Source organism: Saccopteryx bilineata, chromosome 3 (genome assembly GCF_036850765.1).
Source record: "Saccopteryx bilineata isolate mSacBil1 chromosome 3, mSacBil1_pri_phased_curated, whole genome shotgun sequence".
NCBI classification, from domain to species: Eukaryota; Metazoa; Chordata; class Mammalia; order Chiroptera; family Emballonuridae; genus Saccopteryx; species Saccopteryx bilineata.
The window spans coordinates 307936570-307956164 of record NC_089492.1 but is presented as its reverse complement, the minus strand read 5'-3'; the positions used below and the strand labels follow the sequence as shown (position 1 = coordinate 307956164).

Sequence of the window (19595 nt, the reverse complement as noted above, 5' to 3'; positions counted from 1 at the left end):
GGCAGAGCTGCAGCTGAGACCTTGTGTCCCCCCAGGGTCCCTGCAGGAGCTGGCAGGCTATTGGATCCTAGTGCAGAGATCTGTGAGGGTGCAGGAGGGTCTGTGCGTCCACGTGCCCTGCTCCTTCTCCTACCCTGGGAGTTCGTCTCCTTCCCAACATACACTCTACACCTACTGGTATGAGGAAGGGGCCAACATAAACACTGCTGCTCCTGTGGCCACAAACATCCCAACGAAACCAGTGAAGAAAGAGTTCCAGAACCGATTCCTCCTCGCAGATCCCGGGACCAACAACTGTTCCCTGAGCATCAGAGACGCCAGGACCAGTGACTCAGGAACCTACTTCTTCAGAGTGGAGACACATGTGAAACATAGTTACCTGAAAAATATGCTGAGTGTGCAGGTGACAGGTATGACAGGGCCCAGGACAAGACCCAGGGATGTGGGACTGTGTTCTAGAACAGGAACAGGACACCAGGACACTTCCTGATCCAGGTCTTGGGCTCAGGGTGGGCGGAAAACACAGAGGACCCAGAGCAGCTGTGGCCCTGAGGCAGAGGAACCACTCAGGGTCACACTCTCGGTCCCCAAGTCCTGGACCCCAGGCAACTCCCTCTCTCCTCCTCAGCCCTGACAGAGACACCTGACATCCATATTCCGGAGCCTCTGGAGGCTGGCCGCCCCGCACAGCTGACCTGCAGCCTGCCAGGGGCCTGCGAAGGGGGAAGCCCTCTCACCTTCTCCTGGGTGGGGGATGCTCTTGACTCACTGAACACTCAGACCCTCCTCTCCTCAGTGCTCACCTTCACCCCGAGGCCCCAGGACCACGGCACCAAAGTCACTTGTCTGGTGACCCTGGTAGCAACTTTGGTGACCACGCGGAGAACCGTCCAACTCAATGTGTCTTGTGAGTGTTGAGAGGATGGTGGGTGGTCCCGGGGTAGTGGGACTGGTGAGACTGGTGTGTGTGTGTGTGTGTGTGTGTGTGTGTGTGTCTGTGTGTGTGTGTGAGTGTGTGTGAGTGTGTGTGTGTGTAGAGGAGGCTGAGCTAACCTGAGAACTCTTGTGTATGGATGTAAGTATGGGGGGGATGGGCTAGCAGGACCGAAATCCCACCTTCCCTGTTCCCACCGCCCTCCTTGGGTTCAGGGTGACTTCCATCCGCTCCTCCCCTCTGAAGCAGGGCCATGTCTTTTTGTCCCAGATGCCCCCCGGAAACTTGCCATAAGCATCTCCTTCAGAAATGTCACAGGTAGGAATAACCTTACCCCATCTGGAGTGACCATTCCCTTGGGTCACCATGCAGCAGAGGACATTCAGAGTTTGAATGGGATCAGATGTGGGAAGGGCAAGGATGAAAATCATCAGCCTCCCTCCCTCACCTCTGTGGCTGGAGCCTATAGCCCCTTTCCGCACACACACTCCTCTCCATCTCTCTCTCTTTCTTTGAACTTCTCTCCCCAAAGCCCTGAAGATTCTGCAGAACACCTCCTCTCTGACCATTCTGGAGGGCGAGGCCCTGTGGCTGCTGTGTGAGGCCGACAGCAACCCCCCTGCAGAGCTCAGCTGGTTCCATGTGTCCCCAGTCCTGAACGCCACACCCATCTCCAGCAAGGCAACCCTGGAGCTGCCCCGTGTGGGGACTGCTGAAGAAGGGGAGTTCTTATGCCAGGCTCGGCACCTGCTGGGCTCCCAGACTCTCTCTCTCAGCCTCTCCGTGGTCCGTGAGTGTGTGACCTCTGAAGTCAGATTTTCTGGGTCTTAGGGAGATTAGATTAGAGGGACTGCTGACCTCCCCACAGTCTCCCCACAGCTGCTGGGCCCCTCCTGCTCCTGGGAGGACAAGAGTCTGCACTGTACCTGCTCTTCAGGAGCCCAGCTGGCCCCCTCCCTGCGCTAGCGGCTGGGGGCGGGGCTGCTGGAGGGGAACCACAGCAATGCCTCCTGCAGGGTCACCTCCCGCTCAGCGGGGCCCTGGGCCAACAGCTCCCTGAGCCTCAGCCAGGAGCTCAGTGCCGGCCTCAGACTCAGCTGCGAGGCCAGCAATGTCCACGGGGTCCAGAGCGCCGCTGTCCTGCTGCTGCCAGGTCAGGGGTCTAATGGGGAACAGGATTAGGATGGGGTGATTGCTAGGACAGGGCCCTCCATCTCTTGCAGGAACAGAACCTAAGCCGGTTCTGCAAGGAGATGGGGAGAGAAGAGACTGAGTCTTGTAGTGGGTGGTCTCATGCAGAGCTGGTCCCAGAAGGGAAAGGCCCTGGGACCCTCCCAGCCCTCAGCACTGGGGTTCTGGAGCTGCCCCACCAGGGGCTGCAGATGGAGGGGCTACTCACCTTTCAAGTTCAGCAACTGCTGGGCTCCAAGCATGTTTTCTTCAATCTCTCTGTGCAGCATGAGTTGCAGCAAGGGTGCTGGGGTCAGGCTGCCTGGTCAGGTGTTGGAGCTGTGGGTGGGACTGAGACCTGGGGATACAACATCATCTCTCTGCTCTTCCCCAGGAAGCCCCCCTCCCTGCAGCTGTGTGACTGAGGAGCAGCAGGGGTCCTGGCCCCTGGTCCTCACCCTGATCAGTGGGGCCCTCATGGGGGCTGGCTTTCTCCTCACCTAAGGGCTCACCTGGCTCTTCTACTCCAGGTGAGCAGGTCTGTCCCTCTCTACAGGGAAGTTCAGTGATTGGCTCTTAGTTCCAGGTGGAGCTGGGCTGCCCAGCCCTGCTGGGAGATAGAGCTAAATTGGGCAAGTCACTGAACTTAGACCCCGTTGTCTCTGCAGGTGTGGAGGCCCCCATATAACCAGGCCAACATCCTGACTGATCGGTCCTTCTTTTAAAATGGGGAGAAGGTGCAGACACACAGTTTAGAGGGACAGTCATGGGACATCAATGTCACCTTCTCCCTAGAAACCCCTGACTCACCTGTCTCAATTGTACCCCTGGTAATTTAAGTTGTGGAAGAGAAATAGTGACGACAAAGAGAGTAATTGGAAGATGACATTTATTGCTTTTATTTTCTGAGAGTGAGGAGGGAGAAAGCCTGTGGGAATGACTGGGTCAGGCAGTTTAATTACAATTCCCCTACTGGCTTCCTGGAGCAACTTGCAGCACAAAGCAAAAAAAAAACAGGATTTGTAAATAGTTAAGACAAATGGTCCTAAACTCCCCTCCTCCCTCCTCCCTCCTCCCTCCTCCCTCCTCCCTCCTCCCTCCTGAGAAACGAGGGTTACCTATGCTACAGACAAAGGAATCATGCACCCTGTGCCTGAACACTGAAAGGGTATAGAAGATGTAAGAAATCTGACCTTGGGAAGCTTGTGTGTTGAAGCCTATTAGGTCACGTTGTTGTGTCGCTAAATAAATCCCCTTTCCTTCAGTAAGTTGTCTAGTGTCTTTTGTCCTCCAGGAGTCACATCCTGCATTCCTGCAACAGGAGGAGTACTCACCACACCAGACAAGGGCCTCGGGGAAGCACCAGGTTTCTCGGGAAGCAGATGCAGGTTTGGGGAGCCCAACCAGAGCATTTATTGGGGTTTCCATGGGAAAGACAAGAGAAGGCAGGGTGAGCGTTCAGGATAGCTTGGATGAATAAATCTGGGGTTCGGACCTGTGGGGAGGTCTCTGTGTGTCTGGTCCCGGGTCCTGGGAGATTTAGGGCAGGCAGGGTGGCTGGGGACCATGGGCTCAGGGTGGGTTGGTTTGCCTCTGAAAGGCTGTTCCTTGCAGAGGTCTTAGCTGTCTCTGGGAACTGGGTCCCCCTGTTTGGAGCTGTCTCTCCTTGGCCTGAAAGCTGATTAAGGTGTGAAACCCTCATAAGACACAACAGAAAACAAGTAAAACCCACCCACTGACGGCCCCTTGTTTCTGCCTGTGCCTCTCCCACTGGACTTGTCCTCTCTCTGTGCTGGTCCTGCCCACCCCACCCTCTGATCCTCCCTCTCTATTCCCAGGCCCAGGATGGAACTTTACCTGGGCTTTATCCTCCCATTGCCCAGAAGTTACCTGGCTGACACCTGAGTTTCTGGTCCCTCAAACTGCCCTGTCAGTGCAGACATCCACGTAGCAGTGTCAGATGCTCAGGTCTTCTGTTCTGGTTCAAAGATGCGTACCTATAAAACATCCCAACATGTAATTATTATTAAGTAATTATAAATAAAAATTCATTTTACATTTTAGTATGTAGTGCAGTTTCTTTAGCCAATTTATAGAATTCTGAGACTGAGTGTGTTTAAGCCAATGGCTATGGGCCAAACCTGTACTGAATGTGAGCAGTGAGTTCATGCCTCTCCTCTAGAGGGCAGCACTGACTCTAGACCCAAAATGTAAAAACAGAATCTAAGTAAAGTTTAGCTCCTGAAGGACCAACTCCCCTGCTCGCTGAGGACTCACATCTCTCAGAGGTCCGAGTAGGGACCCAGGTGTGTTTGTTTCTCACAGGAAAGAGTTTCCTGTGAGATGCATCTCAGAACATAAAATGCTGATGGCACCGTGTTCAGCAGAAGTGGGCTTGGCCGTGATTTGCATCCAGGATTTGAATGAGTCAGGCCTTTGCTGAGAAGTTGAACTAAAGAAATAGCCTTCGGAATAGTCACAGGGATGTAAAGTGCAGCACAGGGAACAGAGACAATAGTACTGTAATAACTGCATGGTGTCCGGTGGGCACTGGAAATGTAAGGGACTCACTTTGTAAAGTATGTGACTGTCTAACCACCATGCTGTATGCCTGACACTGATATAAAGTCACACTGCGTGTGAACTGGAATTGCAAAATAAAATTGAAATTAAAAAAAGGGCACCTTTCAGCTTGTAGGATTGTTGCTTGGTGCCTCAGTGCATTACTCTGTTCAGGAACCCCAATCAGGTTCCCACAGGGACAGGGCAGGTGGGGCAGAGGAGTGGAGTAGGCCTGCAGTGAAGAGAATGATGGGAGCGTGTAGGGAATAACAGCTCTAAGGTTTATACATCCAAAACTGCATAGTAATTTCATGTCATGAATTTCACCTCCAGAAATAATTTTATTATTAGTTTACTAGCTGTACCCGGCCACATGTTGCTGTGGCTCAGTCTGGTTAAATGGAAAAGAAAGAAAAGAGAAAGGCAACCTTTCTAATATGTTTAATTTTACAATGCTTGTGGGTATACAATATTTTTTTTGTTCTATTGTCTGTGCAGATATACAGATGGACTGGATTGCCAACTCTAGAACACGCAACATATAATTGTCCATGTAAGAAGCAATCCGTGTCTAGATCTAAACCGCACAATTCTAAAGATTGGCCCTGAGCTTTGTTGATGGTGATTGCAAATGCCAATCAAATTGGAAATTGCAATCTCTTAAATGAAATGGCATATCCATTGGAATCATAGGAATGCGAGGAATGAGGACATCTTCACCTTTGAAAGGTGCTGTTAAGATTGTTGCTTCTACGACATTGCTCATTAATTTTTTACTGCAAGCCGCGTGCCATTGCAAAGCTTTGGCTGGTTGATATTTTGCAACATGATAATTGGCATGCCGATTTTCAATTGCAGAACGTGCGTTGGCATCCTTGGCAGATTGAGTGAATTCAAAAATTCTGTTGGATAATTAACTGCTTCATCTGCTTCCACAACAGTGTCAATGGACTTGAATGTGACTGCCTCACTTTGAATATTAGACAGAATAATATTTTGAAGTTTGTAGATGTCTTGGCTGCAAGAATAGGTCGTTCACTCAGCCAATCATGATTCTTAGAATTGGTTTGAATACTTTTTCAACCAATTCTTCTTTTGACTAAATTGCAGAAGTTATGAGGCAACAAAATTCGTCCTGAGGTCAGATCAACCAGCACCTTTCCGTTCCCAATTTCCAGCAATTGATGTGAGAATATCTCAGCTGATTGATCATTTTGCAGCTGGACATGCATATTTGTAGTTAGTTTTAATGTATTTACATGTCACCACAAAATAGAGTATTTCAGGCAAGCATTTATTTCATTTGCTCGTGTCGATTGAGAAATTACTGGTAATGTTTGCCTGAAATCTCTTGCACACAATATTAATGCATTCCTAAATGATCTGATGTTTCCACGCAAATCTTGCAATGATCGATCAAGAGCCTCGAGTGATTTTTTTGTGTGCCATTGTGCATTCATCCCAAACAATAAGTTTGCATTTCTGCATTACTTTTCCCATTTCGATGCTTTGGAAATGTTGCACGTGAGAGTTTCAATGAATTGCATGTTCAATGGCAATTTTAAAGTGGACTGAGCAGTTCTTAGACCTGCTAGCAATGTTGCAGCTATTCCAGATGATTCAAAAGCTAAGGCTATGTCATTTTGGGATAAAAACACGTGCATATTCGAATGCAACGTTGTATCAAAATTTCAAAGTAATTGGTCAAGAACTTTTGGAGATTTAAGATTTTGAACAAATAAACATTTACATTTTTATTTACATAGATTTGAAACACACACACACACACACGCAGAGATACACACACCCTCTCTGCGATGAATACTTAACCTTTATTGAATGTGAAAATGGCAGTGTGTTCCCCCAACTCAGTAGTGTTGGTGCATGAGGACGGTCCTGTGCTCTGAGGTGGGTCAGCCTGGCCTCTCCTCTGCCCCTGAGGCCCGTCTTCCTGGTACAACTTGTGGGGAATCTCCTTCCCCATCCTCTGTCTGTATTTGTGATTGGAGCTGGAAAGTTCCTCTCCTCTTCCCATAGAGTCTGTTGCTCACTGCTGACAGACAGGACGGAGTATGGGCTCAGGGGGGTGGGGCTGTCTTGGGGCCACATCTGCCACCTCCAGCTTGGGAGATGCCTCCAGTGTCAGGTGGTATGAAGGCCCCTGGGTACCAGGACAGAGGACTGGCTGGGGTTGACTCAATCACCAATGTCCAGTGATGTGATTAATCATGACTATGTAATGAAACCTCCATAAAAACCCAGGAGGAGAGGGTTCAGAGAGCTTCTGGGTTGGGGAACACAGGTAGATGCGGGGAGAGAGGTGACCTCAGAGAGGCCATGGAAGCGCCAGCCCCTTACTCCACACCTGCCCTCTCACCTCTTCCATCTGGCTGTCCCTGAGCCACATTCTTTATAATAGACCAGTGATGTAGGTAGTGACCTGTTCTCTGAGTTATGTGAGCCGCTCTGGGAAATGAACACATCCAAAGGGGAGGAGGTCTCAGGAACCTCTGATATATAGGCGGCTGGTCAGAGTGCAGGGGACACCTGGACTTGAGACGGACATCTGACATGGGGTTGGTGGGGGGCCGGTTAAGAACTGCGCCCTAACCTGTGGACTCTGATGCTCTCTCCAGGTAGATTGTGTCAGAATTGACTTGAATTGCTTGGTTGTGTGGGCGAAACTCCTCACTTCATCCACAGCGGAACTGGCCTCAGAATACTGAAGATAGTTTACATCATTTTCTTGTAATGAATCTCTAAAATCGGGTATTTTGCCATTATAACTTATCGTTTGTATCTTTACAGCCCACATCCTACAGCCACTCATCATGTGCTCACCTGCAGGGGAGGGGGCTCCCATGTGGGACAGGACCGCTCTAGGACGGAAGTTTGAGGTGGAATTGCGGGGTATGGGGTAGCCATCCTCACTTTAGTGGACGAGGCCAGTTTTCTCTGAAGCACTGGTACCAGTTTGCATGTCAACAACCACTGCCCACACTCTCCTAACACTGGGTTTTCTCAGACACATTCATGTTTGTCCGCTTGGAGCCGGTGTAATAGGACCTTATTGTGGTTTTAACAGGCACCTTTCTGGTTGCTAATGACGTGGAGCCACTTTTCACGTGTTTACCAGCTGGTTGTTGCTATTTTAATGAGGCTCCTGCTCAAGTGAGACCATATCTCTTTATTTCTTTTTATATGTATTTCTGGAAATTCTTCCTGTCTTCTGGATACTAATGCTCTAATGCCTGCATGTGGTGTAAAGTTCTTCTCTCACTTGATGGCTGATAACTGAGTACTACCTGTGGCGTCTTTTATGAAGAGTCCTTAATTTTCACATACTCTAAATTTTCAGTGTTTCTCTTTATAAGTATTGCCGTGTATGTTTTGTACAGGAATGCTTCTCTACTTTAAGTTCATGGAGAGGTCATGCTGTAATATCTTCTAACAGCCCTGTTGTCTTGTATCTCAAAAACAAAAAAAATATCTTCAATCCCCATGCACTTGATTTTAGTGCATCGTAGGAGCTGGGCTGCTGTCTCATGCAACTGCTCGGAGGTCTCTATCCGCTTACACTTATTATTGAAAAGGTTTTTGTTTTTTGTCACTTGTCTGCCTTACCCACTCTTTAGTGCATGACCTTTCTTGTGGCTTAAGTCCATGGTATTTCTAAGTGCCCTACTCTGTTCCAGTGGTTGTATCAATACAACATCATTTAGTTTTCTATAATATTTTAATATGTCTTGAAGTTTTACAGAGCCAGTCTTCATACATTGTTCTTCTTCATAATTGTCTTGGGTGCATATAGAAAAATTTACTTCAATATAAATTTTATCATAGAGGTATCAAGTTCCCCAAAAGTCAACTGGAAGATAGGGTGACATATTTTTCAATTCTGTAGATTAGGCCCTGGCCAGTTGGCTCAGCTGTAGAGTGTTGGCCCTGTGTGTGGAAATCCCTGGTTTAATTCCCAGTCAGAGCACACAGTAGAAGTGACCATGTGCTTCCCCCCCTCTTCCCCCCTCTCTCCTACCCTCCCACAGCCATGGTTAAAATGGTTTGAGCAATGTTGGCCCCGGGCACTGAGGACGGCTTCATGGCCTAACTTCAGGCACTGGAATAGCCCTGTTGCCAAGCAATGGAGCAGTGGCCCAGACAGGCAGTGCATCACCTGGTAAGGGGTTTGCCAGGTAGATCTCTGTCAGGTTGCATGTTGGAGCATATCTCTGCCTCCCTGCCTCCCACTTGAAAAAAACAATTCTGTAGATTAATGTGGGTGGAATAAACTTTTACACAATATTGTTTTTATATTCATGAATATGCATATTTTACATTTATTTACATCTTTATAGTCTTTCTAAAGAGATTTATCATTTCCTTCATTGAGGAAGTGCATATTACCTTTTTGTTATATACACATTGAAATAGATGTATTCTAAGTGTATCATAATTTTGAGGCTATTGTCAAGGGTTTCTTTTATACCATCCTTTTTTTATTTTCTTGGTGTCTTTCTCCCTGAAGCCCAGCAAAGATGGTCAGGGCCCATGTGCCATAGCGTTTCTGTGGCAGCCTCCTGGGCCACGGCCTGACAACAGTGAGATCAGCTCCGAATGTGACACACCGACGTCATACCATCTAATTTTTGTGTTTTACTGTAGTATAGGAATGCTTTTGATTTTTTTTTTTTTTTTTCTGAAGCTGGAAACGGGGAGAGACAGTCAGACAGACTCCTGCATGCCCCCGACCGGGATCCACCCGGCACGCCCACCAGGGGGTGATGCTCTTCCCCTCCGGGGGGTCGCTCTGCCGCGACCAGAGCCACTCTAGCACCTGGGGCAGAGGCCAAGGAGCCATCCCCAGCGCCCGGGCCATCTTTGCTCCAATGGAGCCTTGGCTGCGGGAGGGGAAGAGAGAGACAGAGAGGAAGGGGGGGGGGTGGAGAAGCAAATGGGCGCCTCTCCTGTGTGCCCTGGCCGGGAATCGAACCTGGGTCCCCCGCATGCCAGGCTGACGCTCTACCGCTGAGCCAACTGGCCAGGGCCTGCTTTTGATTTTTGTAATTTGATTTTGTCCCTAGCAACCTTGCTAACTCTCTTATAAAGTCCCTAAACATATTAGAGCTTACTGTGGAATTTTCTATATATGCAATCATTTATGAAGTAAGGTAGCTTTGTTTCCTTTCAATTTTCATAGTGTTTACTTGCTGTTAATTGCCTTTGTAGACAAGGATGCTACTGCATTAGGTATAATGTTCATTGAAAACACCCCCTTATGTCGTTAAGGAAATTCTCCTGTATTCTTAGTTGGCTGAAAGTTTCATCATGAAAGCAATTAAAATCACTCAAACACTCAATTCTTTCATCTCTTGTAGCCTTGAGATTTAATCAGTCAAGGTCCAATCAGAAACATAGAAATATTTCACTGTGTATTTCAGCAGCAGGCATTTAATGTAAGGAATTTGTTAGGCTGATGTTGGAACAGAAAGGGCACAGACAGGGAACTCTGCCTAAAAGGTTAGATAGACCACTCTGATCTAATCCTGGTGATCTAAACCACCAGCCTGAGTGGGTATTTTTATTATTTTATTTTTTAGTATATATATGTATTCTTAAGATATAATTAATATATAATATTATACTAGTTTCAAGTGTCCAAATTAATGTTCAATATACGCACATATTGCCAAGTGCTCACCACAATGTCTTAACCTCTATCACCACAGTTACACACTTTTTTCTTGTGATAAAAACTTTTAGCAATTTTCTCTCTTAGCTTTATACTCTCCTAGCAATTTTCAAATATACAACACAGTAATATTACCCGTATTATTGTAGCTAACAGTATGAATACCCACTATTATTAAGTACAGTCACCATGTTGTACATTACATGCTCACAATTTAATTACTTTATAACTGGAAGTCTGTACCTTTGGTCATCCTCACCCACTGTGCCTACCCTTCCACCCTCTGCCTCTGGTGACCACTAATCTGTTCTCTGTATGTATGAATTAAATTTTTAAAAGTGTTTTCACATTTAAGTGAGATGGTATGCTATTTGTCTTTCTCTGCTTAGTTTACTTCACTTAGCACAGTGCCCTCAGGGCCCATCCATGCTGTGGTAAATGGCAGGATGTCCTCTATTTAATGGCAGAATAGTATTCCATTGTACGTGTAATACATTTTCTTCTTCCATTCATTTACCAACTGACTCTGGGGTTGCTACCACATCTTGGCTATTGTAAATACTGTTTCTATGAACATAGGGGTGTATATGTCTTTTCAAGTGAGTATTTTCATTTATTAAAAATAAATGCCCAGCCTGACCTGTGGTGGCGCAGTGGATAAAGCGTCGACCTGGAAATGCTGAGGTCGCCGGTTCGAAACCCTGGGCTTGCCTGGTCAAGGCACATATGGGAGTTGATGCTTCCAGCTCCTCCCCCCTTCTCTCTCTCTCTCTCTCCCCCTCTCTGTCTCTCCCTCTCCTCTCTAAAATGAGTAAATAAATAAAACAATTTAAAAAAAAATTTAAAAAAAATTTAAAAAAAAAATAAATGCCCAGATGTGGAATTGCTGGATCATATGGCAGCTGTAGTTTTTTGTTGTTCTTTTTTGTTTGTTTTTGTTCTTTAGAGAAGGGAGGGAGAGACAGAGAGAGGAGAGACAGAGAGAGAGAAGTGGGGAGGAGCTGGAAGCATCAACTCCCATATGTACCTTGACCAGGCAAGCCCAGGTTTCGTCGAACCGGCGACCTCAGCATTTCCAGGTCGACACTTTATCCACTGCGCCACCACAGGTCAGGCAATAGCTTTCATTAAATAAGATATAGGACTGGGTTGTAGCTACTACCCTATTTTAAGGTACCAATAAGCTACAAAATTAATATTAATATTTTAGGAAGCTTAAAGAACATTTTTATTAATTTGGGCTAGGCGTACAGAGAGATTTTGTTAATGTGATTTTGTTGGTCAAATAAGTTTGTAAATATGATATATATGTTTGCTTGCTAATAGTTTGAATTGTGTGTGGGGGACAGACTGTAATCAGGCAGGGTCGTTTTAGCCTGAGGCTTAGTTTTAAGACTAAGCTTTTCCCCACACCTTTGACTGTTGCATGATGTGGGTGGTGCACTCTTATGAGGAATCCCATTATCCCTCAATAAGTGACTTTGTATCGGAGACTTCATTATTTGTAGATTGGCTTAAAGGTTTGGATTTCTATACTATAAGTGGGGCAGACTGGGAGCTTACTCTCTCTTGGTTCCTGAGATTAGCATTAGAGAGGCAAAGTCCATCGAAGCCATTGACCTATAAGAAGGGCTGTTGGAGCAGGCAAGAGCACGTTGCCCTGCTGTCCAAAACCTGGCTTGAGTAAAATGTCCTTGGTGCATATCTGCCCCTGAATAGGGGCAGCTGCCCGATGCAGCAGGGCCTCTACTGGAACTGGGCTCTCCCGTCAAGGTCTCTCATTCAAAATCTGGAGTACTGTCCATAAGCAGTGTGTCCATTCAGTAAGGGAGCCAACGTCACCCTTCTGTCACAGTCCCTGCTTTAAGGGTCCATTATACCGCTCAATGATACCAGCAGCCTGGGGGTGGTAGGGAACATGGCACTTCCAGTTTACCCCCTGCTCTTGAGCCCATTGCCTCACCGTTGAAACAGTGAAGTGGGTACCATTGTCACTTTCAAGGACAAGCAGTTGCCCATAAGCAGCACTCAGATGGTCCAGAGCCTGTATGACTTTGGTCAGGGTTATGGGTGGCATAAGCATCAAACAGACCAGTGGCAGTATTTACACATGTGACTGCATACTAGTACCCTTCTGACTTTGGTAAGGGTCCAATGATGTCTATCTGCCATTGTGGCAGTAGATATGTCCAGGTGACACCAGTAGTCTCCAAGGGGGCTCCTTGGAACATACTGCACATTGCTCACAGGCTGCAAGTACCTCTGCATAGGACACAGGCAATTTCCAAGCCTTAACTGTAGCCCACATAGTTTTCTGTCCCGCATGGAACAGGTGCTGGTGCAGTCTCCAACCATCGCACATTTGCCAACGTATCCGCCTCATCATTCCCAGGATGGGCTAGAGGGGCTTGCCCGTGACATGATATACTGTCACCTGCTTCTGGTGTCCTATTTCCCATAAGTCCTGCCACATGGCCTGACCCCATAGTGGATGGTGCATTACCATTCACTGGTTAATGTGCCAAGTAGCAATCCAAAGAGTCAGTCCATGATAGACAGCTGAACTGTCAGTACAAATTACCAGAGGTAAAGGTTCATTATGGGCAACTAGCCAAACATCTCTTAATTCTGCAAATTGGCTGCTTTGGCCTGTACCTGTGTGTGTTCAAATAGTCTCAGTGGCTGGATGGAAGGCGATAGCTATCCATTTGGCAGGTTGGCCCCTGCTGGAACCATCAGTACACCAGGCATCCTTGGGGATGGGCACCTGCCCCTCCTGGTAGGGACTGACTTCCGGTTCTGCCTCCTGAACCCTAGCCGCACCTGACCCTAAGTTCGTATAGGTGACTGGACCCAAGACTTCCTGCAGTTCTGCCCTCAATGGTTTGGTGCTAAGAGCACAGCGTTGTTGCAGGCAGGCACTCCACTTGGCCAGGGTGGACATTTGGGCCATACCACTATGTGGTTTGGTCGCCCAATCTCTCATCCATTTTGCAATAGGGCATGTTGTCTTGAGTGTTACTGTTGTTGTGCTTGTAATACTCTCAGTGGCCAGGAGGGCAGCATACACAGCAGCTGCCAGCTGCTTCTCCACTAATGAGTAATGAACTTCAGCACCTTTCCACAATTGAGACCAAAACCCAATAGGTTGCCCTAAGCACCCTGTCTGTTGCCACAAGCCCCATCCAAACCCCTCTGAGGTTACATGAACATCCAGCTCACAGGGCCTGGCAGGATCAAACCCATTCAAGGCCTGTGCCACCTTGACAGCTCTCTTAGCTGCTGCAAATGAACCTTGTGCCTGCTCAGTCCAATCCCAACAAACCCCCTTCCAAATAAGGTTGTACAAGGGGCACAGTAACTGAGCCAAATGGGGTATAAATGCTTTCCAATACCCCAACAACCGTAAGAATTCCTATAACTGGGGTATGCTTTAATCTTATCTACAACTGCTTCAGGGATAATTTTTGTCTTACCGGACCAGACAACTCCCAAGAATTTAACTGATAAGCCAAGTCTTTGTAATTTTTTCTCATTGACTGCCCAGCCACATGCTTTCAAATGGGATAGCAGGGTAGGGACTGCTTGCTCCAATTCTGGAAGAGAATCACTAGTTTGCATAATATCATCAATATAATAGTACATGTGAACTGCCTCTGGCTGTTTCCATTTAGCCAGGTCAGCAGCCACCAGCCCTTGACACAAGGTGGGGCTATGCAAATAGCCCTGGGGTAACACTTTAAAGGTCCTTTGTCTCCCTTCTCAACTGAAGGCAAATTGGTCTTGACTCTATGTAGCTATATCAATAGAGAAAAAAGCATTGGCCAAGTCTGCCACAAAGTGGTATGTCCTCAACTCCTGGCTTAGCCGATCTATCATGTTAGCAATCAAGGGAACAGCAGCGTGCAAAGAGGGAACAACTTTATTAAGTTCTCTGTAATCTACTGTCATTCTCCAGGTTCCGTCTGGTTTGGGCACAGGCTATACCATGGAGTTGTTAAGACTGTGTGCTGGCCGGATGCTCCCCACCTTTTCTAGTTCAAGGATTTTCCCTGTGACTTCTTCATAACCACCTGGCAGGCAGTACTGCTTGGTGTTAGTCGCACACCAAGGGATGGATAATTGCAAAGGGGAATGTAATGTGTGTCCCCGTAACACTGCCTTTACAAAGCTGATCCGCAGCCGGAACTCCCTGGCTGTAGTTTCCAAACACAGTCCTTGCAAGACATCTACCCCAAAAATATATTCAGGAATAGGACATACATACACTTATATGGCTTAGGAGGCAGTCTCCCTATCCCCAATGGAATAGTTATTGGCTTCACTTGAACAGTTTGGCCCCCATAACCGTCAATGGCCACTGGGGTCCCAGCAAACTGCTCTGGGTTTTAATAGAGGAGGGAACATTCTGCACCTGTATCCACCAAGGTCAGCACCTGTTGTACATTGGAAGGGGACCAGTGGATAGCCAGTTCCATGTGTGGCCTCTGGTCCCTGCCCATCTCAGTTAGACGGGTCCCTTGGCCCTTTTTCTACTCAAACTGGTACAATGGGTCTTGGGAGTTCTCCTCTCCCTCAGCCGTCTCTGTCATATAATCTTATAACCAAGCTTGCCCAAGCTGCAAAAGTTTTATTGGTAGCTGCTGGGGCCTTTTATCTCAGTGGCTGGAACTTCTGTTCTGGTTTAAGCTGCCGCCAAATCTCCAAAATAATTATTTTAGACTGAGCATCCAATTTTCCCTTATCTGATCCAGCCGCAATCAAATCTACCTGCATCTGCATTCGGGTAACTTTTATAGGCCCATTTCCCTTGTTAGTTGGGGGGCAACCTAGGCAGCAGCCCTCACTGCTTTATGATCCTGAGCAGCCTCCAACTCTCCCAATTCTGCTACCATCTGTGTAACTGCATTGATGGGCTGCCCCACATAGGGACCCAAGATAGCCACAAGTGACCCAAAAGGGCTGACGGGGCACTAGCAAGGATAAATTCCCTCATTTTTGCTGTAAACACTTCCTTGTCTGGCCCATGGGACCCAGGGTTGAAAACAGCATTCTTCATACCTAGTTACTAAAGAATCTTTTAGTAAAGGTCTCCATTGTTGCACTGCCACCGACTCATTGCCCCTGGCAATTCTCCAGCACTCTGCCAGACCATACGAATGGTGGCCATCACCCATTCTAATAGGGTATGGTCCCCTGGATGGCCATGGCAGTTATGAAGATGCTGCCTCAAGGAGGAGTGTGTGGTAATGGCGGCCAATTTCTCCATCTCTGTTGCGGAGAGCATGGTGCTAATCACCCCTATGTCCCATAATCGTAGTAACCAGGCTACCAGGGATTCAGTAGGTTTCTGCCTAAATTGTGCCCCAAACTCCATCAGCTCTGCCTGGTTACAGGGCTGGAACACAGAGTGTTCCATTACCTGGGCAGGAGGCTGTGGCTCCTGAGGGACTCTTTGCTGCTGGGTTTTTACCTTCTTGGCAACCACTGGTTGGGCTCTCAGTGTGCATATGACAGCTTTAGCCTGAGCCTTCTCATCCTCAGAAGAGGAGTTGCAAGTGCCTGCTCCCGCTGACTCAAAGCCAATCCACCCACTCAGATGCTGCTGCTCCTTTGGTGACCATTTAGGCTCCTGTGGCTGTTGGCTTTATTATAAAGTACCATACCCCAGATTCTGAAAGGCACTGTATCTCACTTCATCAAGTCCGCATGAATTTTGAAGAGTTTTATTGGAGGAAATTTGTTAAATATGTTGGCCACATATGGCTGACACAGGGCATAGCAGGCCCAAATCATGCGTGCTGAGTATATTTCAGGGGCTGTTTATTGATAGAGATATGAATTTACCAGAACTCCAACTGCCCTTTTGTTGTCCCACCTGGCTGCCCGACCTCACCCTTACTTACTGGACAATCGCCCCTGAGGCAGAACAGTTCCAGGAAGCTGATCAACCGCCCCTAGGAGAAGAGTTCCAGGAAGCCAAAACCGTAAAATCGTAAAAGGAAACATACCACAACTTTTGACTCAATACCCCCTTAGTCTCTTCGAAACCCTATCAAATTCACCCCTAGTCTGTAACCAGTGCTCTTCTCCCCAGAGAAGTGCCCAGCAGGGTTCTTTTCTTCCTTTCAATAAAGCCTGTTACTCTGTTCTTTTTGGACTCCCATGGATTCCAACATTTGGTGCTGAAATCCGGGACGGGGTACTGGTTGCCTGATCTATTCCTGTAAAGCCAGCAGGCAGGGCCAGGGCCAGAATCACAGCAGCCTGGCCCATGCAGGTTCACATTGGATTCGGACAGTCGGTAAAGAAACAACGGAGCCACAAACTGGTGGACCATAGTCTTTAATCCTAGCTTGCACCCAGCGGGCAAGTAAAAACACACACTGGGCTCCAAAACCCACTCACATTCAGTGCTCACAAAGCCACTGACTTATCCAAGTTTCCTAGAATCAAACGTTTCTAGCTCACCAGCCGTATTCTCCTCAGTTCCCCATCTCCTTCCTTATCCCAGATACAAACTCTACACAAACTGGCATCTCACTCAGCACTCCACCATCTTGGCTGCTTCTCCTGGCCTCCTCCACGTGGCCTTTTTCTGCTCTCTGCTCTGCTCTCTCCTCTAATCATCCCAGGAACCAAGAGGGCAAAATTTCGTTCTGCCCCCATTTTATATTGTAGCTTCACAACCTCTAATCCAATATACAAAATAGGGAAGTCTCTAATACAAAGTCACTTCTCTGAGGCATGACTGGATTGTACCGCCCCACATCAAAAAGGGTGGGAAAGGCTTAATCCCAAAACCAAGCCCCAGGCTACAAGGATTCTGCCTGCCCAGAGACACACATTAATATCACCTGGGCAACGGCCTCCTCGTGGGCAGCGCCACTTTAACAAAGTGAGCATAATACATATTTTATCTGCCCAACAATCCCTCTTTGCTGTTCAAACATAGCCTGGATAAGCAACTGTAGGTCAATTGGCCGGCAATCTAACCCTGTCCTGAACCCCTGCTAGACCAGAAAGGTAAAAAGTTTCTCCCTTCCCCTTCCCCGGTTGGCCTCCAAATTTCTCTCTAAAAACACCCCTTCCTGGTCAGACGGTTTTGACTTTGGACCCCATAACTACAGGTGGTCTGCCTCTACTCCTTTATGGACTTCTACAAAAGTCTAGGCATGCCTAGCCAGGCCCCTCTCCTATGTCCCGGGAACTCAGTCTTGGGGTGACGACCTCTTGTCTGAGATTCTCTTTCTACAGAAATTTTCTCCTCTTGGAACTGTGACTGAAGGCAGGGATGCCCCCTTCTCTCACCAGTCTCCTCTACTGTGGGCTCCTCTCAGTCCAAACCATCCAGCCAGGCTCCCCTTGGAACATGGGCTCCTCCCAATCTCATTCCTCAGAGACCTCTCTACTCCTTCGGGACTCACTCTACTCGCTGAGGTTCACAGTTTGGGAGGTTTCTACTCCAAGTAGCCTGCTTCTACGGACTTCCTTGAAAGTCTAGGCACCTACCCAGGTTGTTTTCTTTTTTTTTTTTTAATATTTATTTTTTTAATTTTTATTTATTCATTTTAGAGAGGAGAGAGAGAGAGAGAAGAGAGACAGGGGAGAGGAGCTGGAAGCATCAACTCCCATATGTACCTTGACCAGGCAAGCCCAGGGTTTCGAACTGGCGACCTCAGCATTTCCAGGTCGACGCTTTATCCACTGTGCCACCACAGGTCAGGCTGCCAGGTTGTTTTCTACTAGCATTACAATACCTTATCTTGACAACTTTGCCACCAAACGGGGAGGACATCAGAGAATCCTTACATGTAGGTTTTTCTTCTCCCTTTGCTCCTGTCCTTAATCTCTAGACCACTTGTTCTACACACAGGCTGTTTTTTGGCCAAAGAAACCTCACCTAAAACCTCTGCTCCTAATCTTTCCTTCTCCGCAGACTCCCAACTCTCTCTCTCCTACCTGACAACTGGGGGCACCCCTTTCTCGGGACTTCTCTCTGGTCCCTCTGCAGACCTCTTCCTTGGTTCTCTTTTCTCCGAGAGCCCCCTTTTCTTTCTTCACAAAATCCAGTTCTCATTCACTTGAAAATACCAATCTCTCTTTCTCCTCCCCTGCTGGCCTGGGGCCCCTCCCTTCTCCACTGTGTTCTTCATCCCCTCCCCCCTCCTTAGAAGCTGTGGCTTCAGCTGTATTTTACCCATCTTCCCATGCCACTAACTTCGGCTAGAGCTATGCCCTTTTCCCCCTCATCCTCTCCCATCTCTTCAGAGCTATAAATCTTTTTGACTCCTCTGACCACATGGTGCCACCACCAACACTTCAAATTGCTCCTCCTCCTCCTCCTCCTTTCCTCCTGCAAATTCTGACCCTCCTTCTTTCCATCCAGCTATTCACACTGTCCATTTGTCTACTTTCTCTCTTCCTCCCCTCTATGCTGGCAACTCCCTGTTGTCTCAAAAAACTCAAAAAAGCAGAATTATATATTAAGCTATGTGAGGAAGTAATCTGTCTTGTCTCTTTGTTTGTCAGAAAATATCTCTAATATAATTTAAATTGAAACAAGTAAAGCATGCTCATTTAAGTTCCTTAATTCATAATATATATAAAGTCTTTGTTTAATGTGTAACTGTGTCTGTTTCTAAGGCCTTAGAGCAATAATTACCCACCTCTTAAATCAAGGCTTACTCATCCCCATGGACTCTCCCTGCAATACCCCCATCCTTCCTGTTTGAAAAACCTTCAGGGGCTTATCAGCTTGTACAAGATTTATGCCTAATCAATGAGGCGATAATTCCCCTCTATCCAGTAGTCCCTAATCTCTACAAGTTACTGTCAGACATTCCCTCAAACACCACTCACTTACAGTCCTAGACCTCAAGAATGCCTTCTTTACCATTCCTCTACACCCTAACTCTTGCTTTCTGTTTGCATTCACCTGGACTGACCCAAACACTAATGCAGCCCAGCAACTTACATGGACTGTCTTATCCCAGGGAATCAAAAACAGCCCACACCTGTTAGGGCAGGTACTAGCTAAGGATTTAGCAGCACAAAATCTCAAAACTAGTACTCTCTTACAATAGGTAGATGACCTACTCTGCAGCCCCTCCCTGCCTGCCTCAAGGAGACACATCGCCACCCTTCTTAACTTCCTCATTGTGAAGGGATATCGTGTCTTCTCTGCTAAGGCTCAACTTCACTCTTAATCCGTAGTCTATCTGGGCATCACCTTAACCC

At 47.4% G+C, this 19595-nt stretch overlaps 2 protein-coding genes and 1 non-coding gene across 4 annotated transcripts in view; 2 read left to right on the top strand and 1 right to left on the bottom strand.

Moving 5' to 3' along the window:
- The window catches only part of LOC136332103 (sialic acid-binding Ig-like lectin 14), a 74850-nt gene extending 71501 nt beyond the window's left edge, over positions 1–3349 (top strand). The window contains exons 3-8 of one of the 3 annotated variants that reach the window (XM_066271380.1): positions 36–410; positions 629–907; positions 1205–1252; positions 1467–1724; positions 2499–2634; positions 2773–3349. In XM_066271380.1, the coding sequence (XP_066127477.1) occupies positions 36–410; positions 629–907; positions 1205–1252; positions 1467–1724; positions 2499–2608 (1070 nt within the window). In that variant the 3' untranslated portion in view covers positions 2609–2634; positions 2773–3349. Of the gene's footprint in view, positions 1–35; positions 411–628; positions 908–1204; positions 1253–1466; positions 1725–2498; positions 2638–2772 lie in introns of those variants that run through there. The other 2 variants (XM_066271381.1, XM_066271382.1) reach the window with 2 other exon arrangements.
- The window catches only part of LOC136332101 (sialic acid-binding Ig-like lectin 5), a 192424-nt gene that overhangs the window by 38587 nt on the left and 134242 nt on the right, over positions 1–19595 (top strand).
- Positions 9164–9296, bottom strand: LOC136332854 (small nucleolar RNA SNORA5). Its single transcript, XR_010730982.1, has one exon. It is a non-coding gene; the product is annotated as a small nucleolar RNA SNORA5 (small nucleolar RNA).